Source organism: Brachypodium distachyon, chromosome 2 (genome assembly GCF_000005505.3).
Source record: "Brachypodium distachyon strain Bd21 chromosome 2, Brachypodium_distachyon_v3.0, whole genome shotgun sequence".
NCBI lineage: Eukaryota > Viridiplantae > Streptophyta > Magnoliopsida > Poales > Poaceae > Brachypodium > Brachypodium distachyon.
Window position 1 is genome coordinate 44,437,623 of NC_016132.3, and position 21,950 is coordinate 44,459,572.

General features: G+C 46.5%; 2 protein-coding genes across 2 annotated transcripts; both read left to right on the plus strand.

The window, feature by feature from the left end:
• Positions 1-4,803: 4,803 nt before the first annotated feature.
• On the plus strand, positions 4,804-8,898 carry LOC100840622 (cytochrome P450 72A13). Its single transcript, XM_003569353.3, has 5 exons — positions 4,804-5,205; positions 5,610-5,830; positions 5,916-6,163; positions 7,596-7,965; positions 8,076-8,898. Exons 1-5 carry the CDS (start codon positions 4,887-4,889, stop codon positions 8,502-8,504), a joined length of 1,587 nt encoding a protein of 528 aa, XP_003569401.1. The 5' UTR covers positions 4,804-4,886; the 3' UTR covers positions 8,505-8,898.
• A 1,744-nt stretch (positions 8,899-10,642) lies between these two features.
• LOC100840923 (cytochrome P450 72A13) lies at positions 10,643-19,684 on the plus strand. The gene is made up of 5 exons (XM_003569354.4): positions 10,643-11,064; positions 17,868-18,088; positions 18,165-18,412; positions 18,603-18,972; positions 19,077-19,684. The coding sequence occupies exons 1-5, from the start codon at positions 10,743-10,745 to the stop codon at positions 19,503-19,505; spliced, it is 1,590 nt and encodes a 529-aa protein (XP_003569402.1). The 5' UTR covers positions 10,643-10,742; the 3' UTR covers positions 19,506-19,684.
• Positions 19,685-21,950: the final 2,266 nt, after the last annotated feature.

Here is a 21,950-nt window from a genome sequence, read left to right on the forward strand (position 1 = left end):
CAATCTCCCATCGGCTCCGTTCAGAACTCTTGGCCGGCGGCGCTGCCACGCCCATCGACGACACGATCCGACGGTGTATGAGATGCCAATGGATAGTTAAAAAAATGGATTTTCAGCCCATGGATCACGGATATGAAGCGGCATTTTGCTCCATGGATATCCAGTCATGGATACCCGTCAGGTCATGGAGCGGGCACGGATAGCTCATTCGATCTATGGATTATCCATGAATACCCGATATTTAAATAATAAATGAATTACTGACATGTGGGTCTATTTTTCAACCATATACTCATATAAATAGTTCCCTTCTCACACAACCATAACCTTAATTTGACCCTCGTCCCACTCCCACCCGCCGCCAGCGCCAGTCGGCCGCTCACCCCCCCGACCCCCTTCCCCTCAATCTTCCTCAGATCTCATCCACCCTCGTTTATGTTGTATATTGCATGGATATGGATGTAGATATTGTTTTGCATCCACGGATATTTTCTTGGATGGAGTTGGTTCGGGGCTGGATATGGATATGGATATGGATGTGGTCGACCCGTTCAGACCCACCCTGTTGCCATCCTAAAGACCTGAATGCTGTCCTTCATCGACGGATCAGGTGCGGTGGAGGCGCTCGGCGTCGGGGCACGGATCCGATGTGGCGGAGGCGCTCGGTGGAGGGGCGGGTCTAATGCGGCAGGCAGGCGAGCCATCAGCAAAGGCTTCGGCCTCACCATCGCATCCAGCCGCGCTGCCTCCTGGAGAAGCTCGTCCAGGTGATGATGCTTCCTCAAAACCTTGCCGGGATCCTACGCGGGACGTCCTTCCCGGTCTTCCCCGGCTGCCTCCGACGTGCCCCTCTCCTTAAGCATCTCAATTTGATTTGTTGCTCTCTCTTGTGTTTCTTCGCCAACTTACAACTTCCTGTTCGAACGTTCGAAGCGCAGCTTGGATTTGTGGGTACAAATGTGAATCGGGCGACCTCGATTCGATGCTTGCTCGTATTAGTTCGGATTTTTCTAATTTCAGTGTCCCAATTGAAGGCAAAATCTTGATTTCATTGCACACAAATTTTCAAGAGTAATGGATATTTTAATTGTCGCAGCACGGGGCTTTGACACCGGGGATGCGTGAGCACCCCTTTTAGGTTCGGCAGTGGGCTACGGGGATCGCTCCGGCCATCGCCGGCGGGACCAATGCAAAGCGTATGAGCACGATGAACACGAGAACACTTTTTACCCAGGTTCGGGCCACCCTGAGGTGTAAAACCCAACGTCCTACTTCTGAGTTTGTTATTAGCCAAAGAACTGGGGTTTACAGGTTGTCGGGGGGAGTCCCCGAGTGCTCTCTCTTTTCGGTTAAGTACCGCTTGCTACTTTGGGCTATTGCTAGTAGTGAACTGTGAACTGGTCCAACCCTTTGACCGTTGGTGGTGGTCCTCTTTTATACCGAAGGGGATACCACAGGTATCACGGTGCATGGGTGACAAATGGCAAACAAAGAGTTAGGGCAGCTTGGCCCCGCTGCGTTGGCTTGCATGCATGAAATGTAGCTCTGTAAGTAGGGGTCTAGACACCTAAAAACTACACTTGGGCAGTCACTGTGCACTTGACTGGACGAGGAATCTCCTTTCTGTCGGGGCATTTAATGCGGCGTGTGCTTCACTCCTTGTCCTGACGAACCCTGCGCATAGGGAGCCTGCCGAGCGCCCACGTGGAGCCGCTGTCCTGCCCGCTCGACCCTGCCCCTGTAACGGATACTCTTGCCCGGGAACGCTCTTCTCGGCAAGTAGCCTCCCGGGAAGCGCCCGAGCGGGATTCCTCTTGTTGCCTCCCAAGGCATCCCCCGCAGCCCCGCTAATCTTGCCGTGCTGGTGACTTGCCGGGCAGCTTGTTCAGCACTGCCCAGGGTGCGATCCTCCCGAGGAGAGAGCGAGGTGGCCCACGCGTCAGGCAGCGGTGGCACCCCGGGTGCCACTGGTGCGACATTAATCCAGTCCTTTGTTGGTATTTTGTGTACATGGATTCTTTCTGCTACGTTTCTTTGTGAACGGAATTATGGATGGGTTGAAAAATCTAGTTAACTCGAAGGGAAAAAACGAGGCTTCATTACACATTGACATAAAAATTTGTTGACATAAATTTGATTAAACCAGACTTTTTCATGCAAGACATGCTGGAGACCGCTGAGGAAGAGGATCGACAACACCAAAGTGTAGTTCCTATGTTCGTCCAGTAGCCTGGGCTAGATGAAGATTTTATCTCCCTGCACTTTACCTTTAGAGTAAAATGCATCAGAGGTCCTAATTCTTTCGCAAATGTCCCAAGTTAGTCCTAACTTTGAAACTACGCGTTTTAGTCCTAATAGTTTCGTAAGTGGTTCATCTCAGGTCCTATACTGTCTCTGGCGCGTGCCGCCTGCCTACGTGGCTCTTCGGGCCCACATGTTAGGTGCCAACACGGACGGGCTTTTGCAAATAACCCCTGGCTCCTTCCGTCTTCTCCCCCGTGAGCCCCAGCTAATTCTCTCTCTCACACACATCTTACATCTGGTCCTGCACCTGCCTCGCGCATGAGCTGCGCGCGCCTCTCGTCCCTGCTGCCCAATGCGTTCCTGGGCAACGCCAGCGCGGGCACGTCGGTGATAGCCAAGAGGGGCGACCTCCTGGGCAGCCCGCTCGGCTTCGGCGCGCGGCGGCTGTGCGTGGCGACGCACGCTCCTTGGTGGACTACCTGGAGACGATGTCGTCGAAGTCGTCGTCTAGCGGCCCCGGGAGGGAGCTCCCCGTGACGGCGCTCAACAGTGGTGGAGAGCGTGACGGTGGCAGCAGCATGTCTCGCGGAGTCGAAGAAGATGACGGCGGATCCGGTTCGTCGGGGCGCGAAGAGGCCTGACAGAGACTTCTCCTCGGGGGCGCCGGCACGGGGAGATAGACGAAGGTGGCAGCGAGGTGGATCCCGCGCTGGAGACGTCTAGCGACGGTGATGAGAGGTGGCGGCAGGAGAGCTCCGATGCGGGGGCGACTCAAGCAACCGTGGGCTCGGGAGAAGAAGGGGTGCGCTCGGGCCGTCGATGCGCAGCTCCCGCACGCGGTGGGGAGGCACGGAGAAGCAGATTGGGACTGGCGGCACTTGGCCGGAAGTGGAGAAGAAGGCCAGTGGGCGAGGTGGCTCACGAGCGCTCAGCATCCAGGGGGTAGCGTGGGGGCTCCTTGGCGTCGATGCAGTGCTGGAGGAAGGAGTGGCGGGCGCGGGGAGAGCCAAGATGGGGGAGGCGAGCTCACCGGAGGCAGGGAGAAAGGGGGAACTAGAGGCAGAGAGCTTCAGGTGTTCGGGGGAGAAGACGGAAGGAGCCAAGGGGTTAGTTGCAAAAACCGGTCCGTGTTGGCACTTGACAAGCGGACCCGAAGAGCCACGTAGGCAGGCGGCATGCGCCAGAGCCAGTATAGGACCTGAGAACCACTTACGAAACTATTAGGACTAAAACGTGCAGTTTCAAAGAATTAGGACTAACTTGGGACATTTGCGAAAGAATTAAGACCTCCGATGTTTTTTACTCTTACCTCTGCATGTATGAACCTCTACTGCTTATTTCATTAATGAAATTGGGGGCCGGCTCCTTTTACTCTAAAAAATAAATTTGATTAAACTTTGCATGTGGCGAAGGCTAAAAATGACACAGGTTATAGACATGTGCTATTTGATTATCAAATTTGATTAAATTTGAGAATATTTGATTAAATTTGATAAAACAAGGTTTGTGAACTAAAGATATGGCCCATCTAAAGTGCCTATGCGTCCTGTATTCCTGAAATGGGCCAAATGAGCGCAATAAATGGCCTGCCCCATACGGGGCCATATATGAATAGGCCGCCGCGCATGCTCAAATCGGTGAGCCCATTGCAGCCTTCCAATCAGCCGAGGGAGGGCGAGGGAGGATACCGAAACTCCTGGCAAACGAGCACTCAAAAGAATTTTCGGTCCAAAATGAGCCCAGCGATGCGTATGTACAATAGTGACGATATCCTTCTTCCTTTCCTTTATGAGTTTCCCTAGGACGAGAAAGAAATTGTATTTCGATCACAGGGACTAAAATGAAAAAAATGAAACCGACTAAACAGCCAATGTAGCTAATTCAAACTAACATGGGCACTAATCTCTCGCCTAAACAAGTTTTGGACCTTTTGGTCCCATTTTTCAATTTCTTGTACTACCTCCGTCCAACGAAAGATGTCTCGAGTTTGATCAAATTTAAATGCATCTATACAATAAGTCATGTCTAGATACATCCAAAATTTGACAAACTTGAGACATGTTTTTTTGAACGGAGTGAGTATGTAATTGTTCGGGCATTTAAAGTTTATGTACTGGATATGTCATTGACTCTTTCTTTATCTTTAACAGAAAAGCGGCCATTTAGAAGCGACAACAGATGAGCGGCACAAGGACGTCAGCGGGGGATCGTCCGACCACAAGATAGAGCAATTCTAGCCCTACTCACTGGCTCATTGACGAAATGACGACCCCACAGAAATGAAAGCAATATCCTGGACTTTACAACGACGAAAGCAATATCCTGATTTACAATTATGATGACGTATCTGCGCGGGTCTGTGCCACGGTTGGTCGATGCAAACAATAAATCTGCTTTTGCTTGTCCTTCGTGTGGCACATCGTTTTCCACACAAGCTGCCTAGAAATTCCCACGATAAAGAAAGGAGAAAAGAAGAGGAGAAAAACATGTGATGCCAGGCAAAGCCCCTAGCGCCGGCGACGCTTTCCATGGGCCTATAAAACATTCAGTTTGCACCAAGCCTCCTCTGTTGTACAGGCAGTACAGGGGTCACTCCACAATAGTACACAGTTTGGTTTAAAAGCCTCAGAAGTCAGATACTAATGGAGGTCGACGTAGCAGCAACGGCACTCGTCGGTGATGTGGCTTTTCCATGGCCGTGGAGCCTGCTCTGCGGTCTCGCTGCCCTGCTCGTCCTGTGGGCAGCCTCCCAGGCAGCCGAGGGATGCTGGCTGAGGCCCCGGCGGCTTGGCCGGGCGCTCCGATCGCAGGGGCTCGGGGGCACGGCGTATCGCTTCCCGGCCGGGGATCTCATGGAGAACGACCAGCTCAACAAAGAGGCGCGGTCCAAGCCCATGCCACGGTGCCACGATATTGTGTCCCGCGTCGTCCCACAGCTCTACAACACTGTCAAGGAGCACGGTAATTACTGCCTCCTATCCTAAATTGTTGTCAAAATATTACATGTATCTAGACATTTTTGAATAGATACATCCATGTAAGGCAAATTTAAGTCAATAGTTTAGGATCAGAGGGAATAAATTATGTTGTTGCAGGAGTTGGATTTCTTTCCCTTCTCTCTCTAATAGCTCAAAAAATGTTTGTTTCGGAGTGAATACTGAGCTCGACGGTGAAAAGTGTTCTCAACTATTGGATCGTGTTACAGTGGTCTGAAGGTTCCCCTGTTTCTTAATGATCTTTCTTACTGGCAATTTTTTTTTGACATCATCGTGTTCTTAGTCTACATCTCAATTGCGCACATGATGTAATTAAAAAAAATTATGTTTTCTAAGATTGACGGCACAGAACATTGAACTGCACTGCAGGTAACCTTTGCATAACATGGTTTGGCCCGGTCCCGAGGGTGATCATCGCAGAGCCAGAGCTAGTGAGAGATATCCTATCCAACAAATCTGGCCATTTCGAGAAGTTCACATTCAAACGTCTGGGAAAGCTCATAGCCCTTGGGCTTGCGAGCTACGATGGCGAGAAATGGGCGAGGCACCGGAGGATTCTGAACCCAGCTTTCCATCTCGAAAAGCTCAAGGTATATTATTCTTATATACTCCTAGCTCGAACGAAGTGTACGTACACAGAACACTGTATGTGCGTACTGACCGACGCTATTTTAGGGCATGTCACCGGCTTTCTCGACGTGCTGCACTGAGCTGATTGATAGTTGGGAAAGTAAACTAGCTAATTCAGATGGATCACAAGAAATAGACATTTGGAAAGAGTTCCAGAACCTCAGTGGAGACGTGATCTCACGCACGGCTTTCGGAAGCAGCTTCATGGAAGGACGAAGGATCTTCCAACTTCAAGCAGAACAAGCCGAGCGAGTAATCAAAGCGTTTCAGTATATTTACATCCCAGGTTACTTGTAAGTATCCTCCTTTATTTTAACTAAGATTTGCAGGATGACCCAATGATTTATTACGTATATTGCACTAAGTTTTTAAGTGTTTAGTATATTGATTTTGAGACATCAATATACTATTTCAAATTATACAAATCTTGTAGCCCAAATTCCATGACTTGTCAAAATTTGTATTGTCATCTCTATTAGTAAGTTGCCACTAAAATTTTATTTAAAAACATTATAAGTGTATTGGATTGTTGCTAAGGACCTGGTGTGTGACAATGGAAGAACAATGGCACTAAGATTTGGGATCCTTGATGCAAAACCATATAACTCGTGCTAATCTCCAAATTTTCCTCTCCTCCACTCCACAATCCCGATCCCTCATTGTCAATCTTTATGATTTGTTTTTGAGAAATTTAACATCCAGGATTAAGTCTAAAACTTCAGGCCGGCCGGCCTAGTACGTGAACCTTGTATTCGCTCTTTCGTTCATCACAGGAGATTTGCCATTGCTTTTTTTATTCCGATTAATGTAGTATCATGCCTTCGGATATTGATGTTACCTGTTAGGCATCTCCATCTAAATCTAATTGCCTATCTATCTTTCAAACATATTTTCTCACACACTTTCATCATATCTTGTTTCTTTTTTTACATTTTTCTATCCTTTTGATACTGGTTTGGATCGACTTGCATTTTTCATGATTGGAAAATATATATTAATTATATATTAATTGTTGTATAGACCTGAGATTTAGGTTGATTATTTTCATCTTTCTTTTGCTTGGGCTTGTATTTTGTAAAATAAAATAAAATTGTTACTTTGTTCTAGTTTCTGTTCCAACACTCTGTTTCGGTTGAACTGTTCATACAACCGCTTCATTTTTCATCAAACAGAAATCAATTGTCAATTATTACTCCCTCCGTCCAACAAAGGATGTCTCGACTTTGACCAAATTTAAATACATCTATACACTAAGTCATGTCTAGATATATCCAAATTTTAACAAACTTGAGACATCTTTTGTTGGACGGAGGGAGTACAATTTTTTATCATGCATCAAATTGCTAAATTTAAATAAAAGTTATGCCAAAGTGTAAACCAAGTGAAATCCAACGATAGTCTTGGTTCTGCTGGTCGTATGTCCAGAAAAACACATCTCCCAGAGAAAAGGGTCCATGTAGAGTTATGTATATCCCTGTGTGGGCTTACAAATTAACTTGCCAGTGGATCCTGAATGAACCCTTCATGTACATGAACATGATGTGTGCGAACAAAGCTGTTAGCGTCGTATGCACGTGTGACACATATTTAGATTACGTGGAAGAACGTGGCAGCTTGTTTGCCACTTGTATTAATAATACTTACTGTTTTAAGAAGATTCTTTTCATTGTTGTGTAGAATTAAACCAGTCTTTCAATATACATATAATTGCTTTGCGTTTTCCAGATTCTTTCCTACTGAAAACAACAAGAGGATGAGGGAAATCAATCGGGAGATCGAAGGGCTCCTGAGAGGCATCATTGAGAAGAGAGAGAGCACAAAAGAGAGCAATGAGCATGGAGACGATTTGCTTGGTTTGCTGCTGCAATCGAATAAGGCCAGTGGGACATCTAGCCTGAGGATGAGCATAGAGGATGTGATTGAGGAGTGCAAGCTCTTCTACTTTGCGGGGATGGAGACTACATCAGTGTTGCTCACATGGACACTTGTCGTGCTCAGCATGCACCCCGAGTGGCAGGATAAAGCGAGGGAGGAGGTTCTAAGCGTGTTTGGCAAGGACAAGCCCAGCTTCGACTGTATGAATCGACTGAAAACGGCAAGTGTTTCGCACGGTTTTCTTAGCGCTACATAAGTAATTCTAGTTTACAATTTGCATGAATGTTTGCTCATTGCTAACTAACCTTTGGCTCCAAATTTTTCATCCAGGTGACAATGATATTGTACGAGGTGCTCAGGTTGTACCCACCAGTAGTCACGCTGAATCGAAAGACATTCAAAGAAATGCGTATAGGAGACATCTCATACCCTGCAGGGATAGTCGTTGAGTTGCCTGTAATCTTGGTCCACCACAATCCAAACATATGGGGAAAAGACGTGTTGGAGTTCAAGCCCCAGAGGTTTGCGGAGGGGATTTCCAAAGCGACCAAGGACCGACCAGCTTTCTTCCCATTCGGTTCGGGGCCGAGGATCTGCATCGGTCAGAACTTTGCAATGCTCGAGGCTAAGATGGCACTAAGCATGATCCTTCAGCGTTTTGAGTTTGAACTCTCATTGTCATATGCCCATGCACCATACACTGTCGTCACACTGCATCCTCAACATGGTGCACAAATTATAATCAAGAGCCTCAGATGATTATCATATCTGGAATCTCCGTGGACATATCTGTCGCGGGGTAGTCTTTTTTCCGAATGGGCGTGCGGTGGAAAACAGTGACAACTTGTAACAATAGGCATATAAATTTATCACGAGTAATAAATTTTAAGATGACGAGATAAGTTGTAGAGTGAGTGCTATAAATTAATTATGATGTGGTTATTGGTTGTAAAGACAGAAAGCGTTACACGCTTATACTGGAGCCACATATGTACTAGTCTGGTGGTCCCTAGCCATGACATGACATGTTTGATGTTGTGTCACATGCTAAATATACCACTATGATGTGAATTTGGTGCATATACATTAGTATAAAATTGTATTATCAGCGACACTTATTATATATTGGAGGGAGTAGTATGATACTATTGAACCTTGTGGGATCTAGCCATTAATTGTTAGTGTGAACTATGTCCATCTTATTTTTGTTTGGTGAGAGACAACAGCTTTCTTCTCGGTTCAGTTCGTTTAGAAAAAGCAGACCTCATGCTATTATGCTTTTCCCCGTGATTTTAAGGTGTGCGTGACCTTATGAGGCGTGGTAATTGGTAGAGTTTCATGCAGTAACCCATAAATTAAGGTAAAATTTTGTTACCAACATATCAGCTCCAGCTTACAGTTACAGTACCACCACGATGATAATGTAGTTACCTAACAGTCCACGTTAAAAGAACTACTTCCTCCGTCCGGAAATAAGTGACTTGAATTTATATATAATCAAGTCACTTATTTCCGGACGGAGGGACTACTATGTTACGGACGGAGCTAGTAGTTACCCACACTTGTCCAATTTATAATTAAAAAGAACAATGACGATGGGAAATTGGGACTCAGTGAAATTCAACGCAATTTAAAGATGCGCATCACTGTAAATGAGAAAATAGAATCAAGTATTGAATGTTCATTTCTCTCAGAATTCTTACATTTACATAAAAACGTTGTTAATTAGATGAGAAATATCCCTAATTAAGAATTCCAACTTAACAACTAGCTAGGATTACAATATATGACTATTCAAAAACAAAACATAGAAAAGAAAATCCTCCTCCCTCATGCTCGAGGAACTTGAAGTCTGTTCATGCAAATATTTTAATATTATGTTTAGAATTTTGGAATATATGATTCTACCATGGAGCAAATTTCTGAATTTCTTTTACAGTAGTAATATCTAGTGTACGTTTTCTTTCTAAAATGGATGCTTTTATTGATCTCACAATTTATATAGAATTACAGAGTATCACACCCAGTAGCGGATCTAGGATGTTATCATCAGGGGTGCCACGTTTGATACGTATAGATCAATTGGTAGTAATATCACAAATACTACATGAGTGTATAATTTTATTGTCAAAACTTAACAACATTACATTTTTATTTTTATTTTTTTGAGGAATGAAGAACATGTTGTGCTTTGAGAAGTCGCTAGTATTTTAGTTAAAAATTAGTTGACGTGCTTGACCGTTGGATTTTAATCCATGAAAAATGTGGAAAAAGAAAAGGTGAGGATGACATCTAGATCTTAATCCAACGGACCTGATGTGTCAACTGAGATTTAAGTGTTTTTCTTAAAAATCAGACGTATGAGGTATAGTCACACCTAAAAAACATTGGCTAAAAGACTAGGAGGCTATGATTAGCTGATTTGATATATTAGTGAACAAATATCACATAGTACGAGAATTTTTGAAAAATTCTGGCACCCCCTAGGTCCGCCCCTAATCACCCTCCCGGCTTCTGTGTCGAAACGCACACAGTTAAAGGTACCACGCACACACACACCGAAAAGAAAAATAGCAACACTAAGCAGACGAAATTCATCGACTAGATCGTCATCCAATGGCTGAAAATGTCCCTAACGGATAGCTACCCGGCTTGAGGCTGGTATTCATGATCTTTAGTCTAGATTTTCCGCAGAACAAATCTGATTTTGCTTGTCCCTTTGTTTGGCACGTCTTTTTCGACAGAAACGTCGTTCGTGGCCATCTAGAAATTCTCACGGTAAAAGAAAGGGAAAAAAGGAAGAGGAGAAAAACATGTGATGCCAAGCAAAACACCTATCGCTGGCTACATTTTCTACGCGCCTAAAAATCATTCGATCAGTTTCCACGAAACCACGGCTACTCTTGGTACAGCACAGCAGTCACTCCACAGTACACAGCTTGCTGGTTTAAAAGCCTCAGAATTAGTCTGAAGATCACACGAGTCAGTAAGAAACTAATGGAGGTCGACGTAGCAGCAACGGCACTCGTAGGTGGTGTGGCTTCTCCATCACCGTGGAGCCTGCTGCTCTCCGGTCTCGCTGCCCTGCTCGTCCTGTGGGCAGCCTCCCTGGCCGCGGAGCGATGCTGGCTGAGGCCGCGGCGGCTCGGCCGGGCGCTACAAGCGCAGGGGCTCCGCGGCACCGCGTACCTTTTCCCGACCGGTGATCTCACGGAGAACGGCAGGCTCCACGAGGAGGCGCGGTCCAGGCCCATGCCGTGGTGCCACGACATAGCGCCCCGCGTGGTACCACACCTCCACCACGCTGTCAGGGAGCACGGTACGTGATAACATGTGGATTATGTTGTTTCAGTGGCTGGATTTTTTTTTTCTTCCCCTTCTGAGTCCAATATGTTTGTTTCCGGCGTGTGAACATTGAGCTCGACGCGTTTGAAAGTGTTGCCAGCTATTGGATGTAATTAAAAGATTATATTTTGAGGCTTGCTTCGGTAAACTCCGCTTACAAAAAAATAAAAGGGTAATTTTGTCCAAAATTAATTTTTCCCCTGATGAACGAAACAATTCAGATTCTATCAAATCGGTAATAGATGGAGCAGGAGAGCAACTATATTGAGAACAGTTTGGCCCAGCACCTGCACTTGAAGCATCAAAGATGGCTTGGATTCTATAATGGAATCTTAGCTCGTTGTAACTTTCAAAAGATGGCTTGGCGTATGTAGGTTTTTCCTTGCACTGCCGCCGGCTGCTGCTTTTTACCGTTTGGCGGGCCTAATCATCCTATACCTGTATACCATCCCATTCTTAGCTAAAATACGCTGATCGCAGTCCGCCTAACCATTGTTGTCAAACTTTTCTCCTTGATCTTCCTCTTTGTAGGCTTATGCGACATACGTCGTGATTGAAGTATGGACATTGACGTGTTCATAGCATGGCTGAGTAATTCCCTTCTAACAACAAAAATGGACCATAATACCCTTCCAATCAAAAGGGTACAGTTTAATCTAAACTTTGTAAAGGGCACTACTACAGAAATGATTATCAGTAACGGTCGAAAAATCATATCAGTACCGGTCGGGGCCGCCGTTACTAACTTCGTGTTACTGATGATACCCATCATCAGTAACGGTCTGGTAACGGTCGCACTGACCGTTACTGATGTATATATACATCAGTGGCGGTCGCTCCTCCCGGACCGTTACTGATGTATATATCATCAGTAACGGTCGCGTCGCCGCATCAGTGTCGGTCGAGCGACCGACACTGATACATTTTCGGTATTTAAAAAAATAATTAAAAACACAGTAAATACACAGGAAATGCACATCAAATTATATACAGCACAGCAAATTATATACATAATGTATCTCATCACAGAAAAATGTATCTCATCGCAGAAAAATACATATAAAGCCGCATCACATCACATCACATCATTTAAAGCATACAAATGTATATAAGCCGCATCATATAAAGCATATAAAGAATACAAATGTATCTCACTTCACGACATTGATTACAAAGTGTCAAAATTCCATAAAAGCATAATTACAAAGTGTCAAAATTTCATGAAAGCATATAAAGAATACAAATGAATCTATTGTCGTGGGTGAACCCTAGGCACGACTTGTTCCACGCGTTCGAAGAAGTCCCCACTAGGCTTGATAACTTCATTGTTTATGAGGGTGAACTCCCTTTGAATGTTATAGATGACCCATTTAGGTCGGTGTCCCATTGTCATTCGGGGCCGCTAGTACTCTTCCATCGCCGCGACTGACCCCTTCCACTCAGGCTTGAACATGCTGGCATTCTCTATAAGGATGTGACAGCAGTAGTAGCCACAGAACACACTGCCGGGCGGCTGTTGCTGGCAAGGGAACCTGTGGTTGTGGTGAGGCTCGTCTTTATAGCCTTTACCAGCTAGTTTTCCCTTGGTCGCCACTGTCCAGGCAGTGTTAATGAGTGATTTAATGGGTTTCCAGAAGCTACCTCGAACACCCTTCTTCGGAAGTAGTGAATCGAAGTAGTACACCGCGGACCAAGGCAAACAAATGAGTATTGTCACCCAATGGTCTTTGTTTTCAAAAGAAACAAACTTTAGTATCTAAGGGTGTATAAGAAAGACTGAATTAGAAAAAACAAACGGTTTCATATATAAAATTGAACTTACTCCAAATTAAGAAAGAAGAGGATGAAGTCGTCATCCGCGTATTTCTCGAGACATGCCACCAAGTATTTAGATGCCATGGTTCTTGAGGCATCCTTTTCTGGCACAAGACCGATGTCACCGTACTTGAACAGCGCGGGGTCTAGAATGGCTACTTTTTTTACCTTCAATCGCCGCAGTTCTCTTATTTGGTAGGCAAACCATAGCCTTAAGAGGTTGATATCAAGCTTTTGGCGGTCACAGAGGTGGAATAGTTCGTTGAACTCCACACCAATGGTGATTAAACGTTCCTGAATGTTCCCGGTTTCTTGGTCATAGAAGCCATAGTCTTTTGGGATTCTAACATTGATCTGTTGGGCATGCTGTTGAGAACTAGCTGATGCTTGCATGTAGAACTGATGAATCTGTTGCATCTCTCTAGACACGGCACGCAGGGAATTTTCGGTGACCATCGGTCTTCCAGGATAGTAAAGAAGCACCCGGTCGAATTCCCTAGCCACGAAATAGCCTTGGAATCTCTAGCCTTGATATGGGTTCTTGATGAGAATGTCAGACCTATTGTCCTCCCAGACCCTAGTTATGTCAGGCACATGGTGCATCTCATCTTGAGTGACAGTGGAGGACTCCTTGATGGTCTTGCCGCCGCGCCCCTTCTTTTTATGCCTTCTCTTACTGTCTCATGCCTTCTGCTCCTCTGCCTTGTACTTGTCATCGATCTTGCGGCCACCCATGGACTCAGCGGCACCCAAGAGAGAGAAGGTGGGAGGGACGCTTCCAGCCTGTGCCGACCCTGTGGTCTGGCTATCTTTGAGCTGTGCAGACATCGACATTGCCCGCTCTTCATCTCCGCCGGCATCGACAGGAGGAAGTATCCTAGGGGAAAGGCCGAGCGGTGAATGAGAATTACCTTTCTGGACGGAGGGAGATGGAGTCATAGAGAGCCGGCGCTGGTTGTAGAGAGATACCAAGCTCCTAGGCCACATAATTTGGTAGTTTGGACAACTGCCTAGGATATCCACGCCTTCCTCCGGAGGTAGCGGGATACCATAATCCCGATGGTCGTCGACGACGGAGTCCACCATCACACTCACTTGTGCGTCGTTCATGAGAATGCCGTGCACCAGTGGTGGTGATTGTCTGGGCATCAGGCGGTCAATGGCGCCTACAGGCTTCCCAGGCTTGTCAACATGGATACGACACTTCACCGGTGCCTGCGCGTAACAAGAAAAAGGCATATGTGTATAAGATCTTTATTCATGAAGGTAAGGAGTGAAAAAGAGTTTGAAAAGCTTGCTTACAAGGATGTTGTCGCTCGGACCCAGATCGTTATCCCGGCTGCCCTCGCTTGGGGAAGGTTGGCTAGTGGGGGGGTTGTCCATGCTAGGAGCCGGGCTGTAACCTGGGGTGTAGATGTCTTCGTCCTCCATACGTGTGTCGAAGGCGGCGCTGCTCTTCAGCGGGGTGCTCTATCGCGGGGGAAGAGGAGGAAGAGGAGGAAGGAGGTTCCTCAAACCTTCCACTCCTCCCCCGAGTATGGTGCCAAGGGCGGGGTGATCTTTGGCTAATGCCGACACTAAATGATGGACAGCTTGCACTGCATATTCCCGCGACACCTCTTGAGACACGATAGATGCCTGCTCTTGCGCCTCCGCCTTAGCTTGTTCTATTATCTTAGAAGAAGCGGGGAGCTTTTTCTGGACCCTGCTTTGCTTCGGAACAGGCGGGAAATAATCATCCCAGCAGGCCCCTTCGCCTTCTCCTAGAACACGGCCCGTGTGCTCCGCCTTTTGCAAGCCGACGGTCACAGCCGACTCCCACCTCTTGCTCTGCACGGAGTTGTCGGAGGTTTCTGACCTCTTGCTCTCCTCCCATTTGTGGGCATTTTCCTATTATCATATAAGACAGGATGTGAGTCTATATGGATCGGGAGTGTCATAATTAACGCCGAAAACAACTAAATGCACGTGAACCCTTACCGTAAATTTTTTAACAGGCGGCTGCATTGGCTCAATGCCCGCCCACTGCTCGAGTGTCATGTGCTGACGTGCATATTCTCTAGCATGTTAGTCCTCTAGCATGTCATGCACTGGAGGCACCCTGCCTGCCGCCTCGAGAATTTGGTCCTGCTTGCGCCAGACCTTCTTCTTCCCCTCTTTCCCTGCACTCCCTAGCCTGTCGTTCAAGGGCTTCCTTAAGCGCAGCGCCCTCATGCGTTCACTCTTCGCAATGAAGGTAGGGTCAGACGATTCCTTCTTGAACTTTTTCCATTCGGCCTCATCAGTTACCGACGGCCATTTCTTCTTGATGATCTTGTACGGTTTGTCCATCCACCTTCTAGCGCTGGTTTTCCAATTAGCAAGTCCATTGCGGAATGCTATGTTGATGGCAGCTAGGAATCGCTCGCGCCACTCGTTGGTGACTTGGAACCTCCTTGCAACGTCCGTGATGCACGTGTCTCTAACGACTTGGGAGATGTCACTCCACTCGTCGGTGATCTTGCAATACTTGCGTGCAACGGCTACATAGGTCGTTGCGAAGGCCTTCTGTGCCCTCTCTGGCGACTCCGGGCGGCCTCTCTCAGAGTGCCGGGTGACCACGTAACAGAACTTCTTCAAGTTGTGGCTCCCCCTCGGCGTCTTCTTCCTTGGTTTCTTAGCGGGAGTTTCAGAAGGCACATTTAGGTCAGCTCCTTCACTAGCTACAGATACACATTTAGGTCAGCTCCCGGCTGCTTTGGACCCTGTATGAGCATGCACATGTGGATGTACTTTCTCTTCATGATTAACCATGGAGGAAGTTTGTAGACAAACAAGATCACTAGCCATGTGATGTGCTTGTTGTTCATATTTCCGAAAAGATTTATCCCGTCAGTGCTGAGACCGAGCCTCATGTTTCTGGGCTCTGCCCCGAAATCCGGAAATGCCATGTCGAAGTTCCTCCACTGAGTCCCATCGGCAGGATGTCTTAGGACCCCAGGTTCCTCCACATGGTAGTGCCCCTCAGGATCGAATGCAGCCTGCGCCGGATCGTGATGGACGAGATACCTCACATCCTTAACGTTCTGCATCCAACGTTCAACTCGGCCAATTGCCGTAAGATACCAGACAGTCTTTGCCGGCCTGCCCTTCATCACTTCTTCCCCATCGTCTTCGCCAGCTCTGACGTTTTTCTTCTTGTATCTCGATGCACCGCATATGTGGCAACTCTCATGGTTCTCGTGCTCTCCAATGTATACCATGCAGTCGTTTGGACATGAATGATGTTTCACGCAATCCAATCCAAGCGGGCATGTAATTTTCTTCGCCTCGTATGTGCTCTTGGGCAACTTGTTTGGCTGTGGAAAAACTGAAGCAAGGTAACTCAACAAGCCCGTGAAGCCCTTGTCTGACCAGCATGATGCTGCCTTTAGCCTCAAAAGTTTGAGCGTCACTTCGAGCACGTTGTTTTCTTCGCCAACTCCATCATACAAGGGTGTGTTTGCGTCCTCTAACAATTTTTTGAACTGAGCAGACTCTGCCTCATCTTCGGGGTCCTCCAGCTGCTCCCGTAGGTACGGGTCATCTAGCATTTCGGCAATCCTGCCCGTGGAGCTCCTTCACCTTCCACATTAGCCTCCTCATCGACTCTCTTTCTTCCTCGGAATCATTCGCCAGATCATACCGCAGGACATCATCATTTTCGCTACCGCTACCGACATCAACCGCATCCTCCCCGTGACAGGTCCAGCGAGAATAACCATCCACAAAACCCGATGCCAGCACGTGCATCTGAACATCTTCCGGCTTCATCATGCATGTTTTTCCACATTTGCGACATGGGCAACGCATCATCAAAAGTCCTTTTCGTTCCATATCACCTTTCGCGACTCCAAAAAAGACCATCCATTCGGTTATCCATCGAGCCTTGATTCTTTCCTTGGCGTACATCTAAGAACGGTCCTTCGATCTACAACACAATACACAAGAAAACAAAAAAGCAAAATAGTTAGCCTAATCATTGACAAGGAGATTAAGGTGCTAATTAACCGGAGCTAACTAAAATTTTGAAATTAGAGACATTCGGAGAGAAATTGGAGGCCGGCGAGAAAGATCGGGAGGGAGAGAGAGCTCGCAAGCGAGAGGGAAGCTCCGGGCGACGACGAGAAGGCCGCATTTTGGCCGGCGGCCGCGGAGCTCAAAAATTTGAAATTGGGGAAATTCGGAGAGAAATTGGAGGCCGGCGAGAGAGATCGGGGGGGGGGGGGGGGGGAGAGAGACATCGGGAGGGAGAGGGAAGCTTAGGGCTCGTAGATCGGAGCTCGGCGGCCATGGTCGCTCGCCGGCCATGGAGGCGGCGCCGCCGGCGCGGGGGGGAGGGAGGAGGGGCTACCTGGGGGGCTCGCCGGCGACCATGGCGCGGTCAGGCAGCACCTCGCTATTGCCGGAGAGGAAGGGGCCGCAGCTGGTCTGTTACAACGCGCGGCGCGACCAGCTGCGGCTCCGCTCAGCGTATTTAGAACGCGACGAGCATCAGTGTCGGTCGAGGTTTCCGCGACTGTTATTGATAATCGTGTACACATCAGTGACGGTCGAGCTGGGCCGACCGTTACTGATGCATGGTTAGTCAGTGGCGGTCGCCCCATAACCGACCGCCATTGATGTTACTCGCGAGCTATGGGTGTACATCAGTGGCGGTCGTTTCTCGCGACCGCCACTGATGTGTCGCTGGCCAGAGACAGGCGGTGCCTGCTCGGTTCATCAGTAACGGTCGTGGTCGCGACCGACACTGATGTTCTTCATCAGTAACGGTCGCGCCGGACCCGTTACTGATGTCGTTGCATATAGACCGTTTTGTAGTAGTGGGGGTATATATTGAACCAAATCTCATTTATTTTCTATACTATAATATATGGGTTTGCTCATGCATATCTAAGATTTTGTTGTCTTTGTTTCTCTAATGGCATAGAATATGCATTACAGGTAACATTTGCATTACATGGTTTGGCCCAATTCCGAAGGTGATCATCACAGAGCCGGAGCTAGTGAGAGAAATCCTATCAAACAAGTCTGGCCACATCGAGAAGTTCACGAACAAACGTCTGATGAAGCTGATAGCCCTTGGGATTGCAAGCTATGACGGGGATAAATGGGCGAAGCATCGGAGGATTCTGAACCCTGCTTTCCATCTGGAAAAGCTCAAGGTACTATTTTTTACAAGCTCCTAGCTCCTGTACGCACAACAACACCATATGTGTGTGCTAACCGATGCTATTTTAGGGCATGTTGCCGGCTTTCGTGACGTGCTGCACCGAGCTAATTGGCAGCTGGGAGAGTAAACTAGCTATTTCAAATGGATCACAAGAAATAGACATCTGGCAGGAGTTCCAAAACCTCAGCGGAGACGTGATCTCACGCACAGCGTTCGGAAGCAGCTTCATGGAAGGACGAAGGATCTTCCAGCTTCAGGCAGAGCAAGCCGTGCGAGTAATGAAAGCCTTCCAATGTATTTACATCCCAGGCTATTTGTAAGTACCCTCTTTTGTTTGAACTAAATAATCTAGCAGGATGACCAACACATTCATATTACTAGGTTTATTATGTATATTGCATTTATATTTTTAAGGTTTAATACTTTAACTTCGAGAAATAAGTATACAGGATGGTCGGTTCTTTGAATCTACATATGCCTACACTCAGTGCAACTGCTTTGTGCAGGCTCTTTCCTACGGAAAACAACAGGAGGATGAAGGAAATCAACCAGGAAATTGAAGGACTATTGAGAGGAATCATCAAGAAGAGGGAGCGCGCAATCGAGAGCGATGGGCACGGACACGATTTGCTTGGTTTAATGCTGGAGTCGAACATGGCTATTGGAACATCTAGCTCGAGGATGAGCACAGAGGAAGTGATTGAGGAGTGCAAGCTCTTCTACTTTGCAGGGATGGAGACTACATCAGTGTTGCTCACATGGACATTCATTGTGCTTGGCATGCACCCTGAGTGGCAGGATGAAGCGAGGGAGGAGGTCCTAAGTGTGTTTGGCAAGGGCAAGCCCAGCTTCAATGGTCTTAATCGATTGAAAACGGCAAGTGTTTGTCACGGTTTTCTCAGAGCTACATCAAAACTTCTAATTTAAAATTTGCTTGAGAGCCATTGCTTACTATGTTGTGGATCCAATTTTTCATCTAGGTGACGATGATACTGTATGAGGTGCTCAGGTTGTATCCACCAGCAGTTACGTTGAACCGAAAGACATCCAAAGAAATGCAGATAGGAGGCATCACATATCCTAAAGGGGTAGTCTTTGAGTTGCCTGTAATATTGGTACACCACAACCCCAACATATGGGGAAAAGATGCGTTGGAGTTCAAGCCTCAAAGGTTTGCCCAGGGGATTTCCAAGGCAACCAATGATAGACCAGTGTTCTTTCCATTCGGTTCGGGGCCAAGGATTTGCATTGGTCAGAACTTCGCTCTGCTTGAGGCTAAGATGGTTCTTTGCATGGTCCTTCGGCGTTTCGAGTTTCAACTCTCACCATCCTATGCCCATGCACCATTCAACGTTATGGCACTAAATCCTCAGTATGGTGCACAAATTATAATCAAGACTCTCGGATGATTACACCATCTGGAATCTCTGTGGACCTCTCATGGGGTATGTAGTATTTTTTTTTTCAAATTGATAGGTGAATAAATTACAGAAGGGCGATATAAATTTCTAGATCAAGCGAGAGTGCTTGTATTGACTTGTATAAATTTATCATTGGAAATTAAATTAGGGTTTGGTTATTGGTTCTACGGACACCAAGGATTAACTCGAAGCGGTTAGCATGCTGAAAATATTAACGGCGGATCAAAGTTTGAACCTTTGAATAAAAATATAACCCAATGAGAAACTCCATTTGTTCAAAACTTGTCTACTCATTTCTTCCCCAAATTGGAGGGGGAGAGAGAGAGAGAGATTAGGGAGTACCAACTTATCCGCCTGGCCCACACATCGGAGCCCAGTCAATGAGGAAGACAAAAGGGATCTCATTGGACATCACGATATTTTGTTTAACAAATGGGTAGGACAAATGAAGACTCGCCCTTGGAGATGCCCTTATGCATGTGGCTTCATCTTTGTTCGATTCCCGATCAACTCAAACGTGCAACTGCATGCTCTATCTTCCACCTGAGGAACTCGCTGTGTCATATATATATACGCTCTCTCCCTCCTGAATTCCCCCAACCGGTCCCCTTCCTCAGCAGCAAATGGATCTCGTCTCGAACCACGCCCCCTCTCTTCCACTTAGTGTGTATCGCAGGAGTCTCGTCATGAAGGCGTGCCTGTCTGGCCGTTGGTCTAGCTCCACTTTTTTTCGGAAAAGGAGGGCATCCTCCAGGCCTCTGCATCGGTCGATGCACACAACCATGGTCTAGCTCCACTTGCACGCATGATCACCTCGAGCATGTAGGCGAGCTGCTCCTGCCAGAGATCCTCTTCGTCTTCACATCATCAAGCCCACAGATCACCACACCGGTTGAGCCTCATGCTTGAGGTCCAACATGAGCGAAGGAGCGGCTGGCAGGGAAGGCATGACCGAGGCTAGCTAGCTGGCACCAAGACAGCTGGATCACCTATAAGATATTGAGTGTTGCGCTGATATGGCCTGCAATCGACCGAACACTACCTTATAGATATGTTTGGATGGTGACCAAACTTTACCCTGCCAAAGTTTTTGTGATTAACCAAGATTTGGTCCTAGTTTGGATAAATCTTTCCTCGATATTGATATTGCCAATATTAGTGTTTTTTTATATGACTTTGATCAAATTTAACCTTTTCTTACAGCTGACCAAATTTAATTTAAGTCTCATGTGTATTATTCACCCTGTTCTGGATCCAACACCTGCATCATCACTCCACCCTTGGCCTCGTTTTTTGGATCTCTGCCATTAATTATGACACGGTTGATCCGCTCTTGTTGCCTGGCATCCAATGTTTGTACAGCTTTAGGCTGGTCATAGTGGGGAGTAACTTAGAGTGGTATCATGATTATGTTATTAGTCTAAGTTACTACCTTCATGCTGGGTAGTAACTTATATGTTGTGTAAAACATTGTGTCATTTATTATGTTGTAGACTCATCTTGTCTTGATTTGTGTGATGTTATGGTAACATATCTAGTTATCACATCACTAATTTTTTCATTTATTATCATGCCACATCACAAAATTGCCTAGTTGGCACTTACTACCTCCGTTTAGGTTTATAAGGCCCATGCGGAATTTTATGCCAAACTTTGACCAAAAATTACATTGTTAATATGAGATTATTGCGGCACAAAAGATATATTGTTGGTTTCCTTTTGAAAAACTCTTTCTAATGGTATAGATTTTATATACATATATTAAATATAATTTAATATTTTGAATAATTGTTGATCAAATATTTTTTTTCGAAAAGGGGTGGAAACCCAGGCCACTGCATCTAAACGATGCCATTTTTATTGCAAAGATAAAAAAAATGGGTCTTATAAGTCACCGACAAGCGATCATGGAAAAAAAATAAGCCAGCAAAAAACATCAAACATGGTGACTAAAATTGGAGGTGTCTAGTACACCGCCAGCCAGCCCAGTTGAAGACATCCCGAGAGACCGTCTCCAGCCGGTTGCATCCAAAATCCATAAGCCCCCGCAGGTGCGTAGGAAGCAGGAAAGCCCAAAAAAGGATCCAGTGCGTAGCTTTGAAGATAACCTGCAAAAAATGGGGAACTCTGGATCGATTAAAAATCGCATCGTTTCTGCAATTCCAGATAGCCCAACAGAAAACTGAAACTCCCATCCGTATATGAGCTTTAACTTTTTTCTCTACCCCACTAAGCCAGTTGCCAAACAAATTAGTAATTGACGGGGGGGGGGGGGGGGGAAGATTAAATGTAACAAAAATGATGCGCCAAATAATACGGGCAAGAGGGCAGGAGAGAAAACGATGTTGAACGCTCTCATCAGCATCACAGAAACAACATTTTCAGCTCCCACCCCAATTCCGTTTTGCAAGATTGTCCTTAGTTAAAATAACC

Excerpts from the sequence above, each read along its gene's own strand:
- LOC100840622 (XM_003569353.3), top strand. The coding sequence starts at position 4,887 with ATGGAGGTCGACGTAGCAGCAACGGCACTCGTCGGTGATGTGGCTTTT. Across the intron at positions 6,164-7,595 it reads ATTTACATCCCAGGTTACTT|ATTCTTTCCTACTGAAAACA; the intron begins GTAAGTATCCTC and ends TGCGTTTTCCAG. Across the intron at positions 7,966-8,075 it reads GTATGAATCGACTGAAAACG|GTGACAATGATATTGTACGA; the intron begins GCAAGTGTTTCG and ends TTTTTCATCCAG.
- LOC100840923 (XM_003569354.4), top strand. The coding sequence starts at position 10,743 with ATGGAGGTCGACGTAGCAGCAACGGCACTCGTAGGTGGTGTGGCTTCT. Across the intron at positions 11,065-17,867 it reads CCACGCTGTCAGGGAGCACG|GTAACATTTGCATTACATGG; the intron begins GTACGTGATAAC and ends TATGCATTACAG. Across the intron at positions 18,089-18,164 it reads TCCATCTGGAAAAGCTCAAG|GGCATGTTGCCGGCTTTCGT; the intron begins GTACTATTTTTT and ends ATGCTATTTTAG.